The sequence below is a fragment of the Aquarana catesbeiana genome, linkage group LG03 (assembly GCF_042186555.1).
Source record: "Aquarana catesbeiana isolate 2022-GZ linkage group LG03, ASM4218655v1, whole genome shotgun sequence".
Lineage (NCBI taxonomy): Eukaryota > Metazoa > Chordata > Amphibia > Anura > Ranidae > Aquarana > Aquarana catesbeiana.
In genome coordinates this window covers 323657459-323683654 of record NC_133326.1, presented here as the reverse complement: position 1 = coordinate 323683654, position 26196 = coordinate 323657459, and the positions used below count along the sequence as shown (strand labels likewise).

Sequence of the window (26196 nt, the reverse complement as noted above, 5' to 3'; positions counted from 1 at the left end):
GCAGTATGTCGGCCTTAAAACACAGCTATTAAAGCCATTAACATTGGATTGTACATGCAAGCACTGTGGAAAGAAAGTTTGCATGATTGTCCCATCAACACAAAACAGTGTTAACAGGGGAATCAGCAATGTTTTTTCCTGGCTGGTGTTGGGGGAAGTTGTCCTTGCTGAGAGAAGGCCACGATTATTAACAGCTGCTAGCAATCGCAAGAGAATGATCAACGTTGGTACAACCTGCCTGCTGCAATCAACTTGGTACATTCAGCATGCCCATTAACGGTTTGAACCTTTGCCGGATCCTACTGGACCAGCCGAGATTCGAACAGTGTATGGCCGGCCTAACGTCATTACATTAAAAGTGATAAAGCCCCTGGCACAGTCTTCAGCATTTGACGCTTCTGAGTGAATGGAATGTCTACAGCCCCCGTCCTTCACTGCGGTGGCTCTTGCTGTATGTCACTACAGGAGAGTAGCAACATAGGTGCCAACATGAGAAACCACCTCCAACACACAGGTGTGTTGTATAAAGCTTTACTGCATAAAACAAAGCGGAGTTCTGACTCAATGCTAGAGTGGTAAATACTACCATTCTACTAATGAAGAGACCATTCTTTGGATTTTCTTTGTGAAATGACAGAATCTAATTGAAAACAGATTTTGGCAGTGCGATTGAGCTACTAAATTGCCTGTGTAGCTCTGATTTGTCTCCCTTCACCCACAGTTGTGTTTTTATTTCAAATAAGGTTGATATTATAATAATAATACAACAAAAGGAACCACGATAACAATTCCACAGTCAATGTTTTGTATCAATACGAGTTAGACTGCATACCTTTGATGGTTCATACAGGAAACCCCACAAAGAAAATCTGCTGCCTTCCTAACAATAGCAGGAAATGGAGAGGAAGAAGAGGTGCAGTGCAAGGGAAAAAGATGACAAATTTACATATTCAGGAGGGACAACAGAAAGAAGCATGCTTTGGTGGCCGACAGAATTGCCTCAATTCACCAAACTAGAACAAGTAGTTTTTTTGCACAAAAGAGGACTGAAATAATCTTTGCTGGAAATATACATTGTATCTTAATAAGACTTGAGCCGCTTGCAGACCGTCCCACTGTAAGAAGACCGCTGCGGGGCGGCTGCTTTGCACTGGATCACATACATGTAGGTACGCGTGCCACCACATCTCCACTGTCAGTCATTACAGCACAAGTCTATCATCAGGTCCCAGACAATTATTTATGGCCAGGACCATTTTGTAGGGCTCTGGCAGTGCTCATCCTGTTCCACAAAAGCAGCAGATACCGGTCACGTTGATGGGTTAAGGACCTTCTATGGCCCTGTCCAGATCTCTTAGAGTAACTGCCTGTCTCATGGAATCTCATCCATGCTCGAGACTGTTTGGAGACACAGCAAACCTTCTGGCAATGGCACATCTTGATGTGCCATCCTGGAGGAGTGTACTACCTGTGCAACCTCTATAGGGTCCAGGTATCGCCTCATGCTACCAGTAGTGACACTGATCCTAGCCACATGTAAAAAAAAAAAAAATGTATACATTTTTTAAAAGTGTTGTATGACCGCACAACCGCCAGTTAAAGTAGCGCAGTGCCAAATAGCAAAAACTATAAAATCTGAATTAGGGGATTGGCGCTGTTCACTAGTATGAGATAAAGAGATCCACTATAAACAAACTGCTACTCCAAGGAAAACATTTTACCCCAATTATAAATAAATGAAAAATGTAGCACAGTGTAAATGCTGTTAGAAAAATAAAAATAAGTGCTAGGAATGGTCACCAAAATGTGCAGACTACCCAAAGTAAAAAAGAATATAATACATAAAAAATGGAACTCCAAACAATGAGTGATCGGTCAAGTGTGTGTAGAAAGTGGTTGTCAAAGTCCACTGAGAATGAATGATGTTTATGCAATAAAAAGTGCGATAAAAAATATAAGTGAGTTATACCTAAAAGTGGGGAAACACACTGTTGCCCACTATAAATAAGTGTGTATACTAGTGTAGCCAAATATTAAAAAATTATATTGTTTGAAAAAAATGTGTTGAAAAAAATGAAAAAACACAAAACAAAAATAAAAAACAAAATAAACATAGGAAAAAAACAAAGTCCAGGTACCACAAAATTGTAATCAAAAAGCAACACAAAAACAACAGGTGCCGTGAATATTAGTTCTGTCGTTCAGTAAAACAGTTCTAGTGCAACAGGCTAGTGCATCTTCAGAGGTTACAGGTAAGTCCGTCCCAATAGTTGTATACTGTCCAGGGTGGAGTCCCCTCTAGTGCCCCCACTCACCAGAGTGCCCAACCCCTGCAGGGGTAATGAGCATGTAGATCCAAATCTGATGATCCAATCGGTCGGTGTCCCCCTCACCACCTTTTATCACTTGTGTCACCAGATCGTTCTCAGAGGACATCCATCCGGAACAGTTATCATTACCTCCTCTGCCACCAGATCCTACAGTGTCTTCTCTCTATGTCCTATTAAATGGAATGACATTCCATTTAATAGGACATAGAGAGAAGACACTGTAGGATCTGGTGGCAGAGGAGGTAATGATAACTGTTCCGGATGGATGTCCTCTGAGAACGATCTGGTGACACAAGTGATAAAAGGTGGTGAGGGGGACACCGACCGATTGGATCATCAGATTTGGATCTACATGCTCATTACCCCTGCAGGGGTTGGGCACTCTGGTGAGTGGGGGCACTAGAGGGGACTCCACCCTGGACAGTATACAACTATTGGGACGGACTTACCTGTAACCTCTGAAGATGCACTAGCCTGTTGCACTAGAACTGTTTTACTGAACGACAGAACTAATATTCACGGCACCTGTTGTTTTTGTGTTGCTTTTTGATTACAATTTTGTGGTACCTGGACTTTGTTTTTTTCCTATGTTTATTTTGTTTTTTATTTTTGTTTTGTGTTTTTTCATTTTTTTCAACACATTTTTTTCAAACAATATAATTTTTTAATATTTGGCTACACTAGTATACACACTTATTTATAGTGGGCAACAGTGTGTTTCCCCACTTTTAGGTATAACTCACTTATATTTTTTATCGCACTTTTTATTGCATAAACATCATTCATTCTCAGTGGACTTTGACAACCACTTTCTACACACACTTGACCGATCACTCATTGTTTGGAGTTCCATTTTTTATGTATTATATTCTTTTTTACTTTGGGTAGTCTGCACATTTTGGTGACCATTCCTAGCACTTATTTTTATTTTTCTAACAGCATTTACACTGTGCTACATTTTTCATTTATTTATAATTGGGGTAAAATGTTTTCCTTGGAGTAGCAGTTTGTTTATAGTGGATCTCTTTATCTCATACTAGTGAACAGCGCCAATCCCCTAATTCAGATTTTATAACTACTGGATCGCACCTTTGGGGCTTTCTTTATCTGGGGGGCTGCAGTTCAGTCACAAGCCCGTCCTAAGCGCAGAACACCACCATATACGTTTTCTAAATAGCAAAAACTGCCCAGGTCATGAAGGGGGGGGGGGTGGGGTTTGTTTTTTTAGCTAAAAATAACACTTTACAAAACACGTTATACTTACCTGCTCTGTGCAGTGGTTTTGCACAGAGCAGCCCAGATACTCCTCTTCTCGGGTCCTTCGACGCTCCTGGCCTCTCCCCCTCCTGTTGAGTGCCCCCACAGCAAGCAGCTTGCTATGGGGGCATCCGAACCACAGCTCCCTGTGTCTAGACATGGAGCCACGGCCCCACCCCCATTTCTCTCCTTGTTGGCCAACTGACCGAGTGACAGCAGCAGGAGCCAATGGCACCACATGCAAGTACCATTTCTGGTGTGGATTTAAAAATGAAAAAACACTGAACTTCAGCTTTAAAGTATTACCCCCCCCCCCCCCCAAAAAAAAAAAAAAAAAAAAAAAAAAAAGAAGTGGGAATATAGTACAGCTTACCCATCCTTAGATGTGGTGGCTGTAATGGCCTTGGAAAAAAAAAAATAAATAAAAACTAAGAACATTTTCAGCAAGAACAGAAAACACCTGTCGATTTTTCCAGAGATGTTGCGTCCTTTTCAGTTTCCGTGAGCACAAAAGCATAAAGAAATTTTTATTGTGTAAACTGCTAGTCCAATCAACAATGGGGATGAGCAAAGGCAGACATGTTTGAAGTCCAGTCTATGTGACCACCATGGCCCCTTTTAACAATACAATGGGGAAAGAAGTGTAAATATCATGGACCAGGAAGTAGAACACTTGCAGGATTATAAGGTTAAATAAGAGAAGCAAAGATTGAAAAAAAGAAAACCAATTCAGCCACGACATCTAAGAACTGGTAAGCTGCAACAGATCAATAGATTATTTTAGCGTGTGCATATGCTTTAAGCAGACTAACTACTGTATCTTTCAATAGATTCCCTGTAGCAATAAGTAGGACAATCACATCAGTTGTGTCCCCCCCACGTTAGTCTATGGAGCGTCGGATGTCAGCGGAGACATGTCCGCTGACATCCGACCCCGTCCGATCCGCTCAAAGCAGACGGATGGCCCTACGTCCAGGTCCGTCGCTGGCGGATCGGACGAGATCTGATGAAAACGGACATGCTGTCCGTTTTCATCCGATCCCTCAATAGGCGGCAGCGGCGCCTGACAAGCCCCACCCCGCTCAGTGAGCAGAGAGGGACCTGTCATCCGCCGGCTAGGCGGAGATCAATGGACAGATCTCCCGCTGAGCCGGCGGACTCCGTAGAAACGGAGTCCACCTCGTGTGAAAGGGGCCTTAAGCCTTGTACACACGGTCGGATTTTCCACAGACAAAACCTTGGACTTTTCTCCGAAGGAGTGTGCTTGGATTTTGTCTTGCATACAAATGGCAAGGAATTGTCGGCCAACAAACACGAATGTAGTGACATACTACATGGTTTTTCAGCTCTTTAATACCACCCTTTGGGCTCCTTCTGCGAACACCAGACATGTTGCGGAATCGGAGGAGATAACATTTTTTTTTTTTTTTATTATTGGCCTTGAAGTTATTGCTTTGACCCAAGTCCAGTCCAGGAACAGGAGGAGGAAGAGGATTTCTTGGACCAAAAATTGGTTACTTTATTAATCGTGACCAATTATGTCATATGGCTTTGCTGAGGGAGCTCCAGGAAAATAATCCAGAGATAATTCCTAAAAACATCTGGATGACGGTCCCCTGCTTTCAGCAACTCTTGTTGACCCCCTATATTAAAAAGCAGGACACATGCATGAGGTTTTTATTTTATTTTTTGGTTGAATAATAATGATTTGATTTTATATTTTCTATATTTTTGGATTCATAGAATGCACTTTTTGGTTAAGTTCTATTGGCAGGTAGCATGTCTAACTTTGTTTTTTTTAATGCACAATTAAAAAAAAAAAAAGGAAGAAGTGGAGAAATCTTGGCTGTGTTTTACTTCAAATGAGTTTGTATTTTTTTTTTTTTTTAAATGTAACTGCCAACTCCCAATGTAAAATTGACAAGGGACACCAACATAGTTGTATCTTTGATCTTAAAAACTACGAGATAATGGTGTTGTGGTAAATTAAAAGCGCCTTTGAAAAATCATTTGCAATAACTCCATCAGTAACACCAGCAAAGCAGCTTCATTATTATCCCATTAAAGAAGAAGAGAATTTGCGCTGCATTTCGAGATTTCATAATTTGCCACGACGCAAATGTTAATTCTCCATTACAAACGCTAGTTTACAAGACCGACCGCTTCTGGCTCGTCTTTGCTTCCGAGCATGCGTGTTTGTACTTTGGACTTTAGCACACACACAGAAAATCCGACAGACATTTGTCCGCGGAGAATTTTAAAACCTGCTATCCAACATTTGTCCAATGAAGCATACACACGGTCGGATTTTCCACCAACAGTGTCACACAATTCCCATCGGAAAATCCGATCATGTGTACGAGGAGAGAGATAGAGAGATATATATATATATATATTTATTTATTTATTTATTTAAACCCCATTCCACCTAAGGGTAGGTTTAGACAACACCAAGTAACTGATCCAACATAAGTAAGCTTATCAGGAAAGTCAGGAGTGTGAAGCTCACTATTTGCATGCTGGTTCAGGAGTTATGAATGGATGTCACCCCAACATTTCATAATGTGCCTGTGTTACCATGCACTTTATCAGGTTCTATTTGATACGCTTCTTTTCTTTAAAATACTTTGTGATCCTGCCAGTCCCCCTGCTTTACGATTGCAAACTGACCATGCCATAAAAGCAGCATACCCATATGCCATGTGGTCAGTTTTATTTGTAGTCTACTTGGGAGCACAGCCTATACATACATAAATACATACATATTCCCTCTCAACCTTTTCAAGGCAAAGGGCCCCTTGAAATATCTCCCTGGAAAATTTCTGTATCTACAACTCATGATACATTAGTGTGATGGTCAGTGGGAAGAATTACTCCCTACATAGATCTAAAAAGATCAATTGTGTCAGTGGGAACTTGTCTGAAAAGACAGAAATTGCTCAAGGAACCCCTGGAGGAACTCTAGGATTCCATGGAACCCTGGTTGGGAAACCCTGCTCTAGACACACATCTTTTTAGTCACAGTGAAGGCCATGAGATCTAAAACAAATGAATGCTTCCACTGTCCTAGAACAGAACATGTCAGACTTATGCTGGCCATAGATGGATCTATATTTCAAGCCATCAATGGGCAGGCTGGTCGTACTGAACTCTTGATCAGAGTCAGTACAGCCAGCCTATTTTTTAATTTAATCACTGCCAAGGTGAAGGATTATGTGCAAAAGGCACAAAAATCCATCTCTGTGCAAAGAAATCCCCCTCATCAATTTTATATTAAACTTTGACTCATGATAGACTGCCACCACTGGCATCCCTTCTAGTAGTGGAAATTGGTGATCCAGTGCTGCAGAGTATATGCCAGCGGATCCCCTCATAATATGAGACTGCATTCTTTGAGAGTCAAAAGGACTGTGCCACTGTACAACCAATAAACGTTTCCAGGTAATCCAGCAGCAAAGTGGCACACCCAAAGTAGGACCCTCGCTCACTACAGTGAGGAATAGGGAAGACTCAGGAACGGGTACGTCATTGTGTCTAAAATATTAAAGAAAGAAAAAAGTGGCTTTTAGATTAGTATACCAAGAGATCAACTTTAACTGATGACATCAGTTTAGTGAGCACTAAATTTCCAGATTGCTACAGTTTTCTGCATTTGCACTTGTACGCTATCTCTTGAAGAGATTATTATTAACTTAAAAACAACAACCAAGTTGAAAACTTAGCAATTTCAAGTGCATGCACATTAACTAAGGTCTTACACAATTGCAAATATTTGCATTTGCTTTTCTTCCTGTGACCACGGTAATGTATCAGTGTCGAAACAGTAGCAAGGGGAGTAAAGTGCACAGTGGAAGAAAAGTTAGAGTATTCAATTGCATACACCGTGAAAAAAAATAAAATAAATCTATCATTGCAGGTATACTACTAACAATCATTGCTTCAAAACGGGAAAAGTGATTGTTCTAAAAATTACAATTAAGTGGACTTCAACATCACAAGGATGACCAGAACTAGATCTTCCCTAAACCCATGCAGAAATGCTTTCCCAGTATCGATCTATATTTATTTTCGGGACACTTGCAATAAGCTGTGCTAAAGTACTGCAAATTGTCTTTCTCCCCCCCAATTCATGTCAGTTGGATAGGGTAGTGGAAAACTGAAAAAGCAAATCAGAAAAACACACAGCATGCATGCATTTAACCACTTGACCTCTAAGATTTACCCCATCATGACCAGGCAATTTTTTGTGATGTGGCACTGCATTACTTTAACTGACAATTGCACAGTCGTGCGACTCTGTACCCAGATAGGATTCAAGTCCTCCCCCCCAAATAGAGCTTCCTTTTAGTGGTATTTGATCACCTCCGCGATTTTTATTTTTTGCGCTATAAAAAACAAAAAATCCCAATAAGTGTATGTTGAGTAGTTTGCGAAAAAGTTGTATCTACAAACTTTGGGATATATTTTTTTTAAAGTAATGGCCGTGATAAATCGACTTATAGTGGAACTGTGACACTGTGGCAAACATAGCGGACATCAAATTACACTTGATACTTTTTGGGGACCAGTGACACCAATACAATGATAAAAAATATGCACTGTCACTGTACTAATGACACTGGCAGAAAAGGGGTTAACATCAGGGGAGAGCAAAGGGTTAAGTTTGTTCCCTGGGAATGCTTGCAAACTGTGGGGGATGCCAGAGATCCGTGTTACTGCTTAAGAGAAACACAGGATCTTGGTCTTCCCTCCTAGCACAACGGCGATCTGCCTTATTTACATAGGCAAACCGCAGTTCTGCCTCTGTTGGGAATGATCAACGGGTACGCTGCACCTGCTGATTAGCTCTCACTGTGTCCAAGCACAGCAGGAGCATGTTGCTGGCTAGTGTGTGCGCGCGCCGCGGACCCAGAACGGTAAAATGACATACCTGTACATTATTCTGCCCAGAGGAGCCGCCGCCCCGCAGTATATTTACGTGGGGCGGCCGGCAAGCGGTTAAAGATGTAAACCAAACATAGCAAATTCCTGATATGTGCCTGTTGTAACATGTATACAAATATCCTGTTCTCCTTGTATTGCCATCTGTGTGAAAACCCTGGTGATCCTGCCAGTCCCTCTGCTTTCCTTTTTAAAACAAACAAACCAAACACCTTACCACAATAGGAATAATTACAATGTGAACAGTTTTCTAGCTGTGCCAAGAACTAAACCAGCTCTCCTCCAATGATCAACCCTTTCTGCACAGCCTTTCACTAGGAAGTTCACTGTACTGCTGTTCCTGAGAACAGAGGCTATGGAATCACTTAGAGGAGAAGTCCAGCCTCCCTCTTAGGCAGGGCTTCTCCTCTGGGTCACAGGAGAGCAATTTGTTTTGCACTCCGGTGACCCGTTTTCAGCAGAGTGCAGTCTGAAGCCCGCTATCTGCTGAAGTCCCTGCCATCAGTCGAGGCAGTGCGTCATCCCGACTTCCAAGTCTGGATCCGTCAGCGGCCTTGATTGATGGCAGTCTCAACGAGCTGTTGAGACAGCCTCTCCCCACCCCTCCACAGCTCAGCACTCCAGTGAGCGTGGAGAAGCAGAGAGGAGAGACGCTGACTGACAGTCAGCAGCTTTCCTCTCGGGGATCTGTGAGAACTGAGCCATCGGTGATGTTTGGTTCTCAGTGCAGAGACGGCAGGGGACAGCTGCAGCATCGGTCTGATAGTTCATCTACCGAGGTGAATGAATGAAGTTGTGGATAGAGATCTATCTATCTATCTATCTATCTATCTATCTATATATATATATATATATATATATATATATATACATATACATATACATACACACACACACATATATATACACACATATATACACACACATATACACATATATACACACACACGTGGCTGCAGGAATCTCCCCCACCACACTATCGTATTCCAACAAGAAGCCAGTACAGCATTTTCTGTTGATCAGAGGGGTACAAAAGGATCCAAAATTTTGCCAGCTCCTGCTGAAAAACAGCTGAATTTGAATACATGCCCAACACCACACCCTACACTCTCCCCACTACCAATCAGCACTGATGAAAGCAAATTTTTCCAACCAGTACATTAGATCGTTCGTTAGATCAACTTCTCATAAATGGGAAAGGCCATTTAAATTTGGCCGGTTCATCTATTTATGGCGAGCTCAAAAATCTTAGCAGCATCTCTTAACTCAGGATAGCAGAAAAGGATGCAGTAGGAGTACATATATGCATTTTCCAATTCTGGAACTAGGACTTCCTATTAACAAAAAACAATGCACAAAGGCTCCATGCAATGGCAGGTATGGCGCATATGCAAGTTTTTTTGCACACATAGGGCAGCCCGCCTAAATGAATGGACTGCCCTACGCACGACAATGTAGCTCATGCAAGTCCTGCAAGCCACATCTTTGGGGCGCTGTGTATACACCGCTCCTAAAGCATCCCTGCCCATTGACAATGGGAAGCGCTTCGGCAGCGCCGCTCTGCGGACGCTATTAACCCCTTCATCTGCCGCTAGCGGGGGTTAAAAGCGCCCCTAAGACGACTGCTTCTGTCTCTGAAACCCTCCCAATGGGATCTGCAGTGTCTGGGAGGGAAAGCATGCGAGACAAATCAAGAATCTGGCTCAGTCAGGCAAAAGTATTTTTATTTTATGAGACTTGCGCATCATAGTAACTGGATGTGGTACTTGTTTAGACCAATGTTTCTCAACTGAAGTCCTCAAGGCGCCCCAACACGGCATGTTTTCAGGATTTCCCTCAGAAAAAATGGCTGTGGTAATTACTAAGGCAGTGAAACTGATCAAATCACCTGTGCAAAGTAATGGAAAGCCTGAAAACATGACCTGTTGGGGCGCCTTGAGACAGTCATACAGGAGCCTTTTAGATGTACTTCAGGTTAATCTGCTGTAACGCAAAGACAGTATCCATATGTTAACCTCCTCATATCTGCTCTATAGCCGAATGACGGGGCGCCGTCATATGACGTTGTCCCCTTTCAGCGCTCCCCACGCACCCTCTCGAGCATCGGGGAAAAATTTGTGATGGCGGTGTCCTTTGGACACAGCCAATCACAGAGGCTATTTACTAAACGATTGGCATGTCCAATGAGAGGTGATCTCAAAATGTAAACATTTGAGATCATCTCATTGACCGCTCTCCCTCACACAGACAGCGTGTGAGGGAGAGCAACCTGTGCTGCAGCGTGCGCAATTGCTACTATACACCGCATACAGTGGCAACACCAGTGCTATGCCTCGTACACACGTTCCGAATATCGTATGACCGTTCTTGCTTAATAGTCGCAAGTAGAAACTGAATAGCTAAATAAAGTCATGAAAATTCTCGTACGACAGACAATAAAAAAACCCAGAAGTGATGTCATGCATTTGTATTTTCGGACGACAACTATACTGACTAAATGAAAATCGTACAAGGAAAATTTTCGTGCATGTCCGATCAAATAATATCGGATGAACAGTTGTGATCGGCTGTCGAAAGTAGTGTACACACGATCTGAATATCATACAATCCTTCCTCAGACGACTGTTTGCGACACAGACATATCTTTTAGTGCAGCTGATGAGAGCAAGGAAGAGCTCTTTACTTCAGATTCCAATCCGAGCCAGTCTTAAGTAGTGGAACACTGACAGACTCCAAGGAAGATAATCTGCCCGCAAAACGATGGTATTCTGGGGAGGAGGCAGTGCCATGGCAAGAACAGCCAAGTACCAGTGGGGCGTCACCTGAGCCCCAAAAGGGTTAGGACCCATGCCAGCCTTCCCTATGCCCTTCAGAACCCCTTGTGGCTTCCTTCTAACTCAGGAGAAGCTAACATTCCCCCTTTCACTGCCCAGCCAGGAGTCCAGGTGGACACAGAATTTTTTTTTTTCCCCAATCGATTTCTTTTTTTTTTTTATTTATTTATTTTTTTTGTGTGAGTTCCATAAAGAATGTGATGCCAAAAAAAGACCAGATATCTCACGATTATGAGGTTCCTACATATCAATGACAATACCCAGTGCCCTCCCCGAAATGACCCAAATTACGATAAGCTTTACAAAATTCAACCACTTCTAAAAATTTTTCTGAAAAATTCCCTTAGTTGTTTACCCCAGACCAACACGTGTGGATGAGTCAAGCAATTTATCCCCAGCAAAAGGGCCCGCTATGGGGTGAAAGTGTACAAATTATGTGACCGAGCCACAGGGTACACATATGCCTTCATAGTAAATGAAGGGAAGGACACCCAGCTTTAGCCCCCCCAATTGCCCAAAGTACATAGGATCAAGCAGAAAAGTTATTTGGGACCTCATATACCCACTACTTGAGAAATGTTACCACCTGTATGTAGTCAACTTTACACGACTCTGCTCCTGTTCCAAAACCTTCACCGGAGGAAGACGCCAGCATGTGGTACCGTGAGAAAGAAAAGGAAGGGCTTTCCACAATATGAAGTTGAGAAGAGGGGAGACGGCGAGTCTGCAAAACTGGCAGTGAAGTGGAGGGACAGAAGGGATGTCTACATGCTGTCTTTGAGCCACTATAAAACCTACATGGAAATCCCCAGAAGGAATGGCCTCATCCAAAAGCCAACATGTGTCCACGAATACAATTTGTTCATGGGGGGAGTTGACTTCAATGACCAAATGCTCAAAACCCTACCTTGCCACAAGATGAACATAACATTGGTATAAAAAAAAAAAAAAAAAAAAAAAAAAAAATGTATAAGCAATTCTCCACCCCCCCCCCCTCCATTTGGCCATATACAATTGATATATAAATTTACCGGAATTCCACCAAAAGCGCCGCAACCGCCCCCCCCCCCTCCACCACCAACCAACCCTTCCTTGGCTACCAGGAGGAAAGAATCACTGCCCTTATATTCCTAAATGGCCCACCAGAAAACATTTGATCCAATGTTCTTAGTAGACTCTCTGAACGCCACTTTCCTGATAAAATCCCTCCCAAACTAACAGGCCAAAGATGTCAGAAAAGATGTAAGGTGTGTACCAGTGGAGGTGTTCGAAGAGACCCCTTTTATTGTCCCCAGTGTCCTTCCCAACCAGGCCTCTGCATAGGTGACCGTTTCCGCCGTTACCATACTTCAGTAAATTATTACTGAAGTATGGTAAATGTAATCCTCAGTGTTCCTGCCATTTACCTTCACACCCCTTGGCTTGTTATTCGACCACGCTTCTGCACATCTCTGATACTGACCCTAGACTGTTTGATCATGTTTTTTGCCTGCCTCCTGGACTGATCTTGTACCCTGCCACTGGACTAGTGTGCAATTTATGCTCCTAGAACACTTGATGGTGCTCCCTGCATGTTGGGCCTCTCTATGTGGCTAGGCTGTGAAAAAGTCCCACACGTGGCATCAGGAGTAGCAGAATGTATTTTGGGGTGTCATTTGTGGCATGCACATGCCATGTGAGAGAAATAACCTATTACAATGACAATTTTGTGAAGGAAAAAAAAAAAAAAAAAAAAAAAAAAAAAAAAAAAAACACTACCTACCTATGCCTTTTACTGAATACCTTGAAATGTCTACTTTCCAAAAAGGGGTCATGGGGTGGGGGGTAATTTGTATTTTCCTGGCTTGTTAGGGTCTCAAGAAATTAGACCACCAGTATACCAGGTGTGATACATTTTTTATCATTTGCACCATAGCTTGTAGACTCTCTGGCTTTCACACAGACCAAATTTGGTTATTTTTAACCAAAGATATGTAGCAGTATAAATTGTGGCCAAAATGCATGAAGAAAAATTACTAAACTTGCAAAATTTTAAATCACAGAAATTAAGAAAAAAAAATTTTTTTTTTTTTTTTTTTCAAAATGTCCAGTCTTTTCATTTATAGCACAAAAAATAAAAAACCAAAACTCCATTTGTAAAAAAAAAAATTTGGGTACAGTGATGCATGACTGAGTAATTGTCATTCAAAGTGTGAGAGCACTGAAAGCTTAAAATTGGTCTGGGCAGGAGGGGGGGGGTGCTAAGTGCCAGTAAGCAAGTAGTTAGACGCTCCCTAAAAACAAAAATATGGCAGCTAACTAGTCCTTAGATGTTGTGGTTGCAACAGTTTCAGGCCAAGAACATTTCATTAAATACAAAAAACACCTGTTGATCTTGCCACTTCCTGTAAGCTGAAAGGACTTGTGTAAACTACTAATCCCATCATTTACCATGTAAGGGAGATAAAACACAGATGTTTGCTTAGTCCAACCTGAGTGACAACCATGGCTCCTTCAATCATCTAAAGACTGGTAAGCTGTAATACATAACATTTGTTTTCTGGGTTTCGATGGCTTTGGTGCATGCGTTTTCTAGCACAAACAAGCCCAAATCACACTGGCAGCAGAGGTAATAAAACAAAACAATTGCGTTGGTTTGAACTCAGGTACAATGCAGCCCATCAGCAAGATTGCCTTCTCATAAAACATCTGACTCAAAATGGCTTTTTAATCAGTAGATCATGACAAACTCAAGACAGAAAATACTAGTTGATCTGAACATTAATATTTTCCAAGTCACTAACCAGGAAGCATGCAAATCTGAAGTCACAAGGGCATTCATCCCCGTGCAACGCAGTTTGTTTAGGTTTTGTTTTGTTTTTTTGTTTAAGGGATCGTAAGGGCTCTTTCACACCGGCGAACTACTCCAGTGGATCCACCTTCTCATTTCTTCGCTGATCAGGCGGATGACAGGTCCGTGTCCGCACTAGTTATGCAGAGTGGACAAAGACTCAGCCCACTCTCCTCTATGGGCAGTCAGATGTAAATGAACATGTGTCTATACATCCGACTGCCATCCGATCCCATCTGTCCATTTACATCCGGCACTCGATAGAGCTTAATGGATCGTCCGATTGGGTCTGCCAAAAAAAAAAAAAAAAAAAAACACTGACTGGTCCATCAGTGTGATAGGGACCAAAGACTAATTTTTTTTTTTTTTTTTTTTTTTTATTATTTACAATAAAAAGATATTTATACTTACCTGCTATGTGCTATGGTATGGCACATAGTGGCCGCTTACCTCCCCTCCTGGGGTCCCCCGCTAACTCTACTTCCCTTCTGTGTTTGCGCCCCCATAGTAAGCCATCAGCTATGGGGCACACATGCAGGCTCACTCCTAAGCCAGACTGTGTGCATCCATAGACACACATTACGGCTCAGCCCCATCCCCTCCACCCGAGATTTGATAGCAGGAGGAACCAATGGTTTTTGATGCTTTTAGCAAAGCCTGGGAGAGCAGGGGAAACAATTTCCGCAGCTGGGCACAGCACTGGATTTTTTTGCTTTACCTTTATGCAGAGAATGCATTAAGAAAAATAAAACCCAACACACACACTCTTAGAGCCCATTCACACCTGAGCGTTTTGTAGCTTGAAGCTACAAAAACGCTTGAGCGGAAAAAAATCCATTATTCTCTATGGAGATGGTTCACATCTCCACTCCAAGTCGTGCGAATTGGGCAGATTTGGGCGTTTTGAGCAGGAAGCAGATGACAAAATGATCATTTTTCCTATTGGCTAATAAAAAAATTCCCAAAGCTCAAAAACGCAGGACAACGCTGCATGGAAACGCGCAAATATATCGCGCGACAAACCGCCGGAAGAAACACTCAAAAACGCTACGCTCAGGTGTGAATGCAGCCTTACAGTTTAGAACCACTTTAAATAGGGCTGAGCTGCATGCAGACAGCCCATTTTGTGAAAGGATACACAAGTGGCTGTACAGGCTCACACTGTTACCAGTGGCGGCTGTCAAATTTGTACTCTGCACCAATCAGTTGCTGGTGCTGTTAGCATGTAACCTTTCATCTGATTGGTTATGTGTGACTGAACAGAACCTCTGACTGACCCTGGAAGCAGACAGTGCGGCCAGGGTCTGCGTTTGACCACAGCTGTCTGCATGCAGCCAAAAAAAAAAAAGTCTTCCTGCATCCAGAGAAGGCTTTTAGCCACCTCAACGCAGCAAACCATCCGCCCCTGACCGCCTGTGTAAATACAAGCTTATAACACAGTTAGCTGTAAAACAAAGATAAGCTGTGGTCTCATAACCAATTGCAGATCAATGGGTTACACCTCCGATCCAAACGATCTGACACATCTGCTTGTCCAGAGACCACTATAAATGGATTTTTGTTGCACAGTATTGTACACAAAACACACATTCATTGGTCCAGCTTTAAAGCATCAACGAGCCAGAAAACAATAACCCAGGAAAGGATTATGGTGGAGTTCCCATAATAGAATCAATTATGGATGCGAAAACAATGCACGTGCGTTTAGTACTTCTAAACAATGCACAGCACTTAATCTGATCAACCCCCTCAAAAGCCTCCACAATGATCCAGGATGCCTACCAGCCCCCATATTAATGCTGGATCCCCCCAGTCACCATAATGATTCTGGATGCCCTCATACTGACCCTGGATGCCTCAAAAGCTCCCGTTACAATCCTGGATCACCCCAGCCCCATAATGATCCTGGATCTCCCCCCCAGATCCCCAACAATCATGGATGCCCCCATAATAACCCTGGTCCCCTCCAGAAGCACCTATAATAATCTTGGATCCCCCCCAGCCCCTACAATGATCCTGGATCTCCCCAACTATTCTGATCGCCACAACTATCATGGATGCCCCCATAATGACCCTGTCTGGTCCCCACAGAAGCACCCATAATAATCTTGGATCCCCCCCAGCCCCTACAATGATCCTGGATCTCCCCAACTATTCTGATCGCCACAACAACAATCATGGATGCCCCCATAATGACCCTGATCCCCACAGAAGCACCCATAATAATCTTGGATCCCCCTAGCCCCTACAATGATCCTGGATCTCCCCAACAATCATGGATGCCCTCCAGCCCTTACGATGATCCTGGATCACCCCAGCCACATAATGATCCTGGATCTCCCCAACTATTCTGATCGCAACAATCATGGATGCCCCCCATAATGACCCTGGACCCCGCCAAAAAGCACCCATAGTAATCTTGGATCCCCACTCAGCCCCTATAACAATCCCAGATCCCCCATAACAATCCTGAATGCTTCCCCCGAGCCTTTGTAACACAAGCCAGGATCCCACCCCCATAACTATCTTGGATCTCTCCCAGCCCCCATAATAACCCTGGATCCCCCTCCCCTCCAGCCCCCATACCATAGTGACCCCTGACCCCAGTCTCCTCCCACCATTTACAATGTATCCGATATCCAAACACAGAAGCCTGGCTCAGCTGTCAGAATAGGAGGTGTACCTGGCTCCCCAATCCTGAGCCACAGATAGAAATCCCCAGTGTGTGGATAGTATGGATTTACAGCTGGGGGGGTGAAAACACTGCCACCCACATACATACATTACAAGTTAATCACATCCTGACCAGCCCACAGAGCTTACATTCCTCGTCCATTGGAAGCCCGACCTATGGGCACATTATTCCAATACTAGGTCTGTTCTCTGGGTGCAGTGCTGGGCACACACTGGCCAATTTAAAGGCCATCTCAGCCATTTCCAATGACAGCGCCCTCCTATCATTGGTTAGAATAGGAAGTGTTGGCGGTCAGTGGAAATCAGTTGAACCAATAAGAAATGTGGTGTGTATGAGAAGACTAGCGGCGGTCTCCTAGAAGAATAGGTTAATGGCTTTCCTCTCACATCATTACCCCAAGCAGGAAGAAACAATGGGAAGTGTCCAGGAGAAAGGCCAGCTCCCCCCCTGTCATCCATTCCTCTCCCCCCCCCCCACTGTCATCCATTCCTTCCCCCCCAGACAAAGCCTGGCTCCCCCCACCCCCTCCACACTCACCCAGAACACGATGTTGAAGGCAAACAAGAAATACTTGACACAGCAGCTGACTTCAGGCCCCTTGAAATGCTGGTGTTTGCCAGACATGGCTTGGCTCCCACACACCAGCTAAGGCAATAATCACACACAGCCGCAGCGAGCACCACCGACAGCCAGGGGGCACCGTGCACGACTGGGGGGACTGGACGACGACACCCGCCAACCTGCTAACCCTGGCATTGGGGAGCGCAGGCCGGGCTATTGTTCCAGCGCTTCCTGGGGTCCCAGGCTCGGGAGATCCATGACTGCTGTGTAGTCTTATCGTGCTTTATGCAGTGCTCAGTACAACTCCTCCCTGCCGGGGGCGGGCCCGCCTGGCCGCTCCAGCGACATCTTGTGGCCGTAATTCAGTAGAACACCCGCTAACATGACATCAAGGATTTCCAAGTCTACAGGCTGTGTGCGCTGAGTTCAAAATCATGGCCAGCGAGTCAAACTGGCACTTTTCGTTTACAAATTGAAATCGTTTTTTTTTGCTAGAAAATTACTTAGAACCCCCAAACGTTATATTTTTTTATTTTTTTTTTTTTATTTAGCAGAGACCCTAGGGAATAAAACAGCAATCGTTGCAATTTATATCACTGCGCAGCACTTTTGCAAATGCAATTTTTTGGGGAAAAAATAATTTTTAATGATGAACTGGTTCAATACAGGGCATTTTCACCCCCTTCCTTCCCAGATCAATTTTTAGTTTTCAGCGCTGTTGTACTTTAAATGACAATTGCGCGGTGGTGCGACGCTGTACCCAAACAAAATTGACGTCCTTTTTTTCCCACAAATAGAGCTTTCTTTTGGTGGTATTTGATCACCTCTGCGGTTTTTATTTTTTGCGCTATAAACAAAAGAAGAGCGACAATTTTGAAAAAAAACAATATTTTATACTTTTTGCTATAGTAAATATCCAAATTTTTTTTTAAAAAACAAATTTTTTCCTCAGTTTAGGCCAATACATATTCTTCTACATATGTCTGGTAAAAAAAAAATCACAATAAGCGTATATTGATTGGTATAGCGTCTACAAAATACGGGATAGATTTATGGCATTTTTTAAAAAAAATGATTTATTTATTTATTTATTTTTTACTAGTAATGGCGGCTATCTGCGATTTTTTTCGTGACTGCGACATTATGGCGGACACATCGGACACTTTTTGACACATTTTTGGGACCATTCACATTTATACAGTGATCAATGCTATAAAATTGCATTGATTACTGTATAAATGTGACAGGCAGGGAAGAGGTTAACCACTAGGGGGACACGAGGGGTTAAATGTGTTTCCTAGGGGGTTAAGAGTGATTCTAACTGTAGGGGGTGGGGACTCACAAGGGGAGGAGACCGATCGGTGTTCCTCTGTACTGGGAACACAGATCGGTCTCCTCTCACCTGACAGGACGTGGATCTGTGTGATTACGCAGATCCACGGTCCTGCTCGGTTAACGGGCAATTGCGGGTGCCCGGCGGACATCGCGGCCGCCGGGCACACACACCGGGTCCCGAGCAACGTGGCGGGTGCACGCCCCCTAGACAGCCAGGAAGCCCAGGACGTCATATGACATCCACCCAGGATGGGAGATCCCATCTGTGGCCGTCATTTGACTACGGGCTGGTATTGAAGTGGTTAAAAAAAAAAACAATATATACCTCAATTTTTTTGTAAAATGTGAAAGATGATGTTACACCGAGTAAGTAGGTACCTAACATGTCACGCTTTAGAATTGCGAATGCTCGTGGAATTGTGACAAACTACGGCATACTTCCCAACTGTCTCTGATTTGGAGGGACTGTCCCTGATTTGGAGCAATGTCCCTCTGTCCCTCTTTCTTCCTCATTTTGGTCAGATCTATATAGTTGTATATAACATGCACTTTTTGTCTTTCAAAAAGTGTTTCCCAGTGCTAAACCTTTCATCCAAATTATAAATTGCTGTATTTATACATTTTAAAAGCTAATATAAAGGAATAGTAGTGGTAAAACAAAGCACTTGTGGATTTAATTAACCTTTTTTGGGGGGGGTTATTTCTCCTTTAAGAGTTTGCTAGTAGGTGTCCCTCATTCCCATCTTAAAATGTTGGGCGGTATGCTACAGTAAATTAAAAATCTCCATAGGTGTCGCTTTAAACACCTTTAAAGGATACCTGTTTAGAGTTACAGAGGTGGTTTAGTGCTAGAATTATTGCTCTCACTCTAACATTTGCGGTGATACCTCACATGTGTGGTGCAGATACCGCTTACATATACGTGCACAACTTACGTATGTGTTCACTTCTCTGCATGAGCACAGAGGGATGGGAGCGCTTTATTTAATTGTTTTATTTTATTTATTTTACTTTTTATTTTTACACCATCCCTTTAATTGTTTTTATAGTATATTTTTTTTGTATCACTTTTATTCCTATTACAAGGAATGTAAACATCCCTTGTAACAAAAATAAGAATGACAGGTCCTCTTTATGGAGAGATCTGGGGTCAAGACCCCAAATCACTTCTTTACCTTCTTTACAAAAGATTAAAAAAAAAATGTTTTTTGATCTTTGATCTTCTGCTTTAAAAAAAAAAAATTATATATATGTAGCGCTGTTTCCTACACTGGAACTATGGCACATTTATGCTGACAAAGTGGTCATTTGTAGACCAGGAAAAGATGATGTGGTGTACTTTATCACTACAATGGATAAACAAGGAAAATCACTGACATTGCCAGATCCTCGGTTCTACTGGTGATAATGGATAAAGAACTGTGGGGTATGTAGATAGTGTCAGTGTTCAGAGATCTTCGAGGTCAAGATTTGGTGTTCAGCTCTGTGTTTTTAAATCCAAGGCTCGGTTTTTCGCTAGCTGGACTTCTTTCGTACAAAGATATAACATACCTAATTATTTATAGGGATGGACTCCTCAAGTTATTCTAGTTGGTTCCTTAGTGGGAACATAGGAAAGATTATAGGAAGAGAGTTTCATTTTTTTAAGAATGAGACTTTGCTCGTAAAACTGTATATATCTTGTGTGTGTGTTTAACTTTGTTTTTTTTCCAGGAGCAAGTGGACCTGCTATCAAGCTGTTAGGCTTTTCAGCTAGATAGATAGTGGGGTTGCAACAGTATTAATGTGGTTTTGTTTACGGATGTGAACATATTGTTCAAAAGAAAAATGTTGAAATTGTAATATATCTCTCTACTGTCTTCTTCTCTTCTTTACTTTAAGCCAAGTTTTAAGCTCAAATAAGTGCTCTTAGGCTTGGGAGTTATTATTATTATTTTTTTTGACAGACGTTGAGGACAACGTCTATTGTAGTGGGGGGAGTATGTAGCGCTGGTAGATTTTTAATCTACCGCTGATAGGTAAATCTTGTGGGTTACTTGTTAGAGGAAGTTAGATTTGCCTCTGTTCCAGCTTGGCTGAGTTGCGTGTAGTTCCACACTGTGCCGGTGGGTGTCGTTGTCACCATGGGCTGGTGTTGGAAAGGCAACGTGTTGAAGCGTATGAGTGCTCCTCTGTCCCGGAGACAACTCGGTGGAGGTGGTCCTCCGAGTTGCATTCTGGGAGAGGGTATTTATGGGACAGACGCCATGTTTAGTGGTTCGTTTTCAGCCACCTGCTGGCCCTCCTGTTAAGAGTACCACCTCGTGGTCCTCCGTTCCGGAGGCCCACATCACTGCGGCGTGTGGGTGGGCCCAGAGGCCTGTGTGGGGCCTGCCACAGTGGCAGAGGAATGGTCCTGAGCTGTCTATCCTGAGTGAAGAAGCTGGACAACCGAGGAGATCCCAGGGGAGGACCCGTCATGGAAGGATCATGCAGAGTGCTGGTCTGGAGAGGGGCCTGGTGACTCGGTTGGAGGACGTATCCTGAAGTAGTCTTACTGCATAGTACTGCCGGGTTGGCTTAAAGGTTCAAGTACTGTGTCTGACATTCATCGCAAACCAATACATCCTGTGGCAGAGGATCGTACGGGTTTTATTCCAAACAAGTCTGTGGCAGAGACTTTTGTTCATGCTACGTGCTGGATGCTAGGCAAGTGAGAGAGGCCTATCTAGGCGGGCAAAGATTGAATCCCACAAGGGGAGCACATTCAACTACAAGTTGTCAATTCCAAAGAATACTAAGGAAAGGTATTTGAGCTTCCCTGCAACGTCTGCCTCTTTCCTGCTACTTCCTTTATTACTTGTTCATTAAAGCATTTGAAAATATACTCAAGTGTTTGGTGCTTATATCGTCCAGAGGTAAACTCAACGGGACCCTAGACCCGGTGCCGGTGAAACAGAGGTATCGAGAGTGAGGGTAACAAGCCCGCTTTAAACCAGCAGCTCCACCGAGAGTTAGCGCTACATCCATTGAAAATGTCCATTTGATGACGAAACGCGTCTGGGTACGCACGCAGCGATGCTACCACGTGACCAGGAAGTAGGACGAGCTCCGCTCCCATGTTTTTATGCCGGCCGGCGATTTGTACTTTATGCGATACAAGTTCTTTTATTCTGTAAGTGCATTACCATATTCATTAAATCTGGTTTTAAACGTATTTCACCATGGAAAGTTTATCATTTATATTTTGGGTTGTATACTGATGGTATGGATTCCTGGCTAATGTGGATGAATCAAGTGTTCCCTGTCAACCATCAATCAGTTCCTAGTTTGACATAGAGCCTGGTTACCACCGTGAGTCGGTAAGCGCGATCTACAGCCACGGTGGTGGGTTTTTCACTCCCCCCCCCCCCCCCCCCCCCTCCTTTTTGTTGTTTGTTCTTGTGTGCTCACCAGGGTGTTGGTATGTCTGCTTGTCCATGCTTAACATTTGATATACTACACTATGGCCAGTTTTTGTGTTGTTTTTTCTCCTGTATCCATTGAGGGGATTACTTTTTGAAAACGGACGGTGCAGATTGTTTTTTTCATCCCAAAGGCCCTGGCTGGGTTTAATGCCATCCGCTCATTGTTACTGATGTTCTGGTAAGGGCAATCTTAGCTCATTCTTGGATTGTTACCTGTAATAAGCTGAACATCCTGGTATTTGAAGATTGATTCCATTTCAAGAAATATCTGGACTTTTTCTTTGCCTTTAAATATTGAATTTTGTATTTTTATTAATATTTGCAGGTGGTAGGTAAGACCTCCACCTTACCAACTGTATATTAATTTTTGTTTAGCGCGGTTTAATTTTTCTATATTTAAATTGGTGTTGTCGCACTGTTTACTGCTGCTTAATTTATATGTAGACCTAGCGCAGAATTTTTTTACTCTCTATATATATATATATATATATATATATATATATATATATATATATATATATATATATATACACACACATACATACATACATACACACACATACATACATACATACACACACACTATATATATGCGTGTTATACGCCGTGGGTGCGTGTTATACGCCGATCCCCCGCCGATTGTGAGCTTTTCGGCCGCTCTTAGCGGCTTTGAAAATGGCGCCGCTGTTCTCGGCGGCTCTCGCCCACCTTCGGCCATTCTCGGCGGCTCTCGGCCATTCTCGATGGCTTTCGCCCATTCTCGGCGCCTCTCGCAGTCCCGCAGGAGCCGCCGAAAGCCGAGTGTGTCCGAGAGCCGCGGAGAATGGCCGAAAGTGGCCAAGAGCCGCCGAGAATGGCCAAAAGCGGCCGAGAACGGCAGCGCCATTTTCAAAGATGCAAACAACACAGGCTACAGAGGGACACTGACAAGGCTGCAATCGGGGACAAGGCCGCAATCGGGGACAATACTACAGATGGACATTTAAATGTAAGTTTTTTTTCCTTAAAATTCCCTCCTAAACTTGGGGTGCGTGTTATACGCCTATATATATATATATATATATATATATATATATATATATATATATTTATTTATTTATTTATATATTTATATTTATATTACACACACACACACACACACACAATTTATTTACTTTCAGCATTGACTAGAAGTGACTTCATTCCAGTCCTCCAAGGCTCTAGAGGCAAAGAGTATCTACTGCAGCCAGTCACACCACCGGATCATTTATTGGGTGAATTGCAACAAATGGTAAGCCCAGGAAACACCGGAGACTAGCGGGCGGGGGGCATCCCCTCTCACAAAACACTCCAGCGGCTCATGGGGACCTTCAGCCATAATCCCAGTAAACCATTTCAAAGTCGCAACGTATATATGGGCAGGGGCAGCCAGGTAGTTGAAAAAGCAGGCAGTTGAGCCGTAGTTTTGCCATCGACCTAAAAGGGGGCATGCAGCTTCTCAGGGCTGTACATATGCCAGAGCCACAGAAAAAATTACTCCGCATGTCACATTCATTGAGTCTCCAAACCAGCCACATTACAGCCATCCTGCAATTGTATGCAATGCACTCAGTTGCATTTTGGTGGATTGGCATTTTCAGGGTTCTATCATGGATCACTTTTCAGAGAGGTAGCAAGGGCTGCTGCATAACAGAACAATCCGAGTGCTGGTTCACACTGCAGCGGTGTCTGAGATCGGATGTGATTCGCACCGCACTGCAAATCAAATGCAATTTCTGTGCAATGCAATTTTAGCCATATAGACCGTATGGCCGAATTCGCATCGCATTCGGCCAAACTCACACAGGACCCTTTTTTTGGTCCTCAGCAGAATCGGATGGCATGGGTGTCCGCAGAACTTTTTTTAGGGGCATCATTTTAGGGTTACCCATGCGCCGCCCCTTTTCGACAATGTCATTATCACATTGTCATGGTCAGAGACAGCAGGTGTAGTACAGTCCCTAGGATAATAATGGATAACGGACAGGTCCTCTAACCAGCCCAGCGAAACTACAGCAGGGATCCCTCCGGCTGGACGATCATGGTCAGTAGTGTAGCATGTCTGTACCCTGGCAGTGGCTCAGTCTCTCTCTCTCTGGTGGCGTTGGGCAAAGTGGCTCTCTCTCTGGTGACACTTTGCAGTGTGGCTCTTTCTGGTTTCCGCCCAGCCCACACCTCTTTCTTTGTCCTGTAGCACTCACTCCCTCAGCTTTTTTTCAAGGCTGCAGTCTCCCAATCTCTCACTTGACCCCCCTTGCCCCCATCTGAGGATGCCCATGGGTATGGGTGTGCACACCCATGCCATCTGATTTCTGTCCAAATTTGCATATCGCACTGCCATATGCAAACTGATTTAGGGGCATCATTAACTTTTAATTGACACTTCCAGCAGTTCGTATAGGGCAGTGTGAACTGGCAATGGGAGACATGCGATGCGGGAACCCACAGTGGATTTACAGGTTCCCACATCGCAGCAGTGTGAACCAGCACTTAGGGAGGATTATAAACCTTGTCCGTTTTTGTTTTTTGCTATTTGTATCCCATTGGGGAGATCTTCCTTCACTTCCTGTTCTATAGCCAAAACAAGAAATCCCTCAAAAGTGAGGGAATTCCTGGTTGTCCCCATTGGAAGATTTCTGCCTTACTCCTGCTCTGGTGGCAACCCACATTTTGGGATTTCCGTTCACGTTCAGTGATAATTGTAAACAGGACAGATGGAAAGAGTGATTCTATTTTGTGGCGCACAGACAGCAATAAAGACCTGACAAGGGTTCTAACCCCTCTCCACTTTATCCAAAAAAGGGTTGTGCTTTAAGAGAAGTATGACCAAAGCTTTTTGGTCTTACTTGTCATGTGGGTCTGGTGGTTGCTGAATATGGCAGAGAGAAATGTTCCAACACCAACCATCTAAGAAGCTAGAAGACATCCTGTGATAAAGGGCTGGGAGTTGCATACCAGCTGATGCTGGAATGTGTGAAAAGGTGTCACAATGAACAATGTCTTTTACCCACCTTTCACTATGCCCACCAGTCAATGAGGGTTTCTTTAGCTCACAGAACCTAAAGCAACCATTAAAGGGCTTGTTAGTTGTGCTTGCCCACAGGCTGAAGGCCCCAAGTCTTTATGTTTTCTCTTTTAGGCCTTGTTCACACCTGCTCAAAATACTGATACTTAAAACATCTATAGAGCCAAAGTTAATGTTGTTCATTGAGTTTGCATTATTTTTAACACGCGTTAAAAGGAGAGTTAAAAAAGCTCTCCAAACGCCGTGTGTGTGTTTGACACGCATTCAAAATGCACCCCCAGGACCTATTTTTTTTTTTTTCATGACTGCTGTGAACAAAGCCTAACTCGCTGCAATCACGCCACAAAAATCGAAAACTCCCTGCAAATGTATAGCATACCATTGACTTCAACAGCTGAGATGCTTTAACGCCTTCCAAACTCCATATGAAGCTTCATTTTTGAAGCGCAGCAAAGCAACACGAAGCAAACGCCTTTGAAAGTTTGAAGAGCACTATGGGGGTTATTTACTAAAGGCAAATCCACTTAGATCCACAGCGACTGCACTTCCAAGTGCACTTGCAGTGCAGAGGTGGACATGCAAAAAAAAAAAAAAAAAAAAAAAAAAAAAAAAAAAAAAAAAGCTTTTTAGCTTGCACATGATTGGATGATAAAATCAGCAGAGCTTCCTATCATTTCAGATCTACAGCGATTGCACTTCCAAGTGCACTTGTAGTGCAAAGTGGATTTGCCTTTAGTTAATCAACCCCAATGTGCTGTCCATATTATCAATTGTAGACTACTTTACTAGGAATTGGAGGAGAGTTAAAAACATGCCCCAAACTACTGATTTTAAAGGGTTTGTTACCCCAGTATTTCATATTCCTGATATTTTCCTTCTGTACCATGTACTTGTATGAAAAAAAGTATCCTGTTCTCTTTGAAT

General features: G+C 43.2%; 1 protein-coding gene across 1 annotated transcript in view; it reads right to left on the bottom strand.

Moving 5' to 3' along the window:
• The window catches only part of TSPAN17 (tetraspanin 17), an 84315-nt gene extending 66540 nt beyond the window's left edge, over positions 1-17775 (bottom strand). The window contains exon 1 of the mRNA XM_073620466.1: positions 17425-17775. Within this exon, the coding sequence (XP_073476567.1) occupies positions 17425-17511 (87 nt within the window). The 5' untranslated portion in view covers positions 17512-17775. The remainder of the gene's footprint in view (positions 1-17424) is intronic.
• Positions 17776-26196: the final 8421 nt, after the last annotated feature.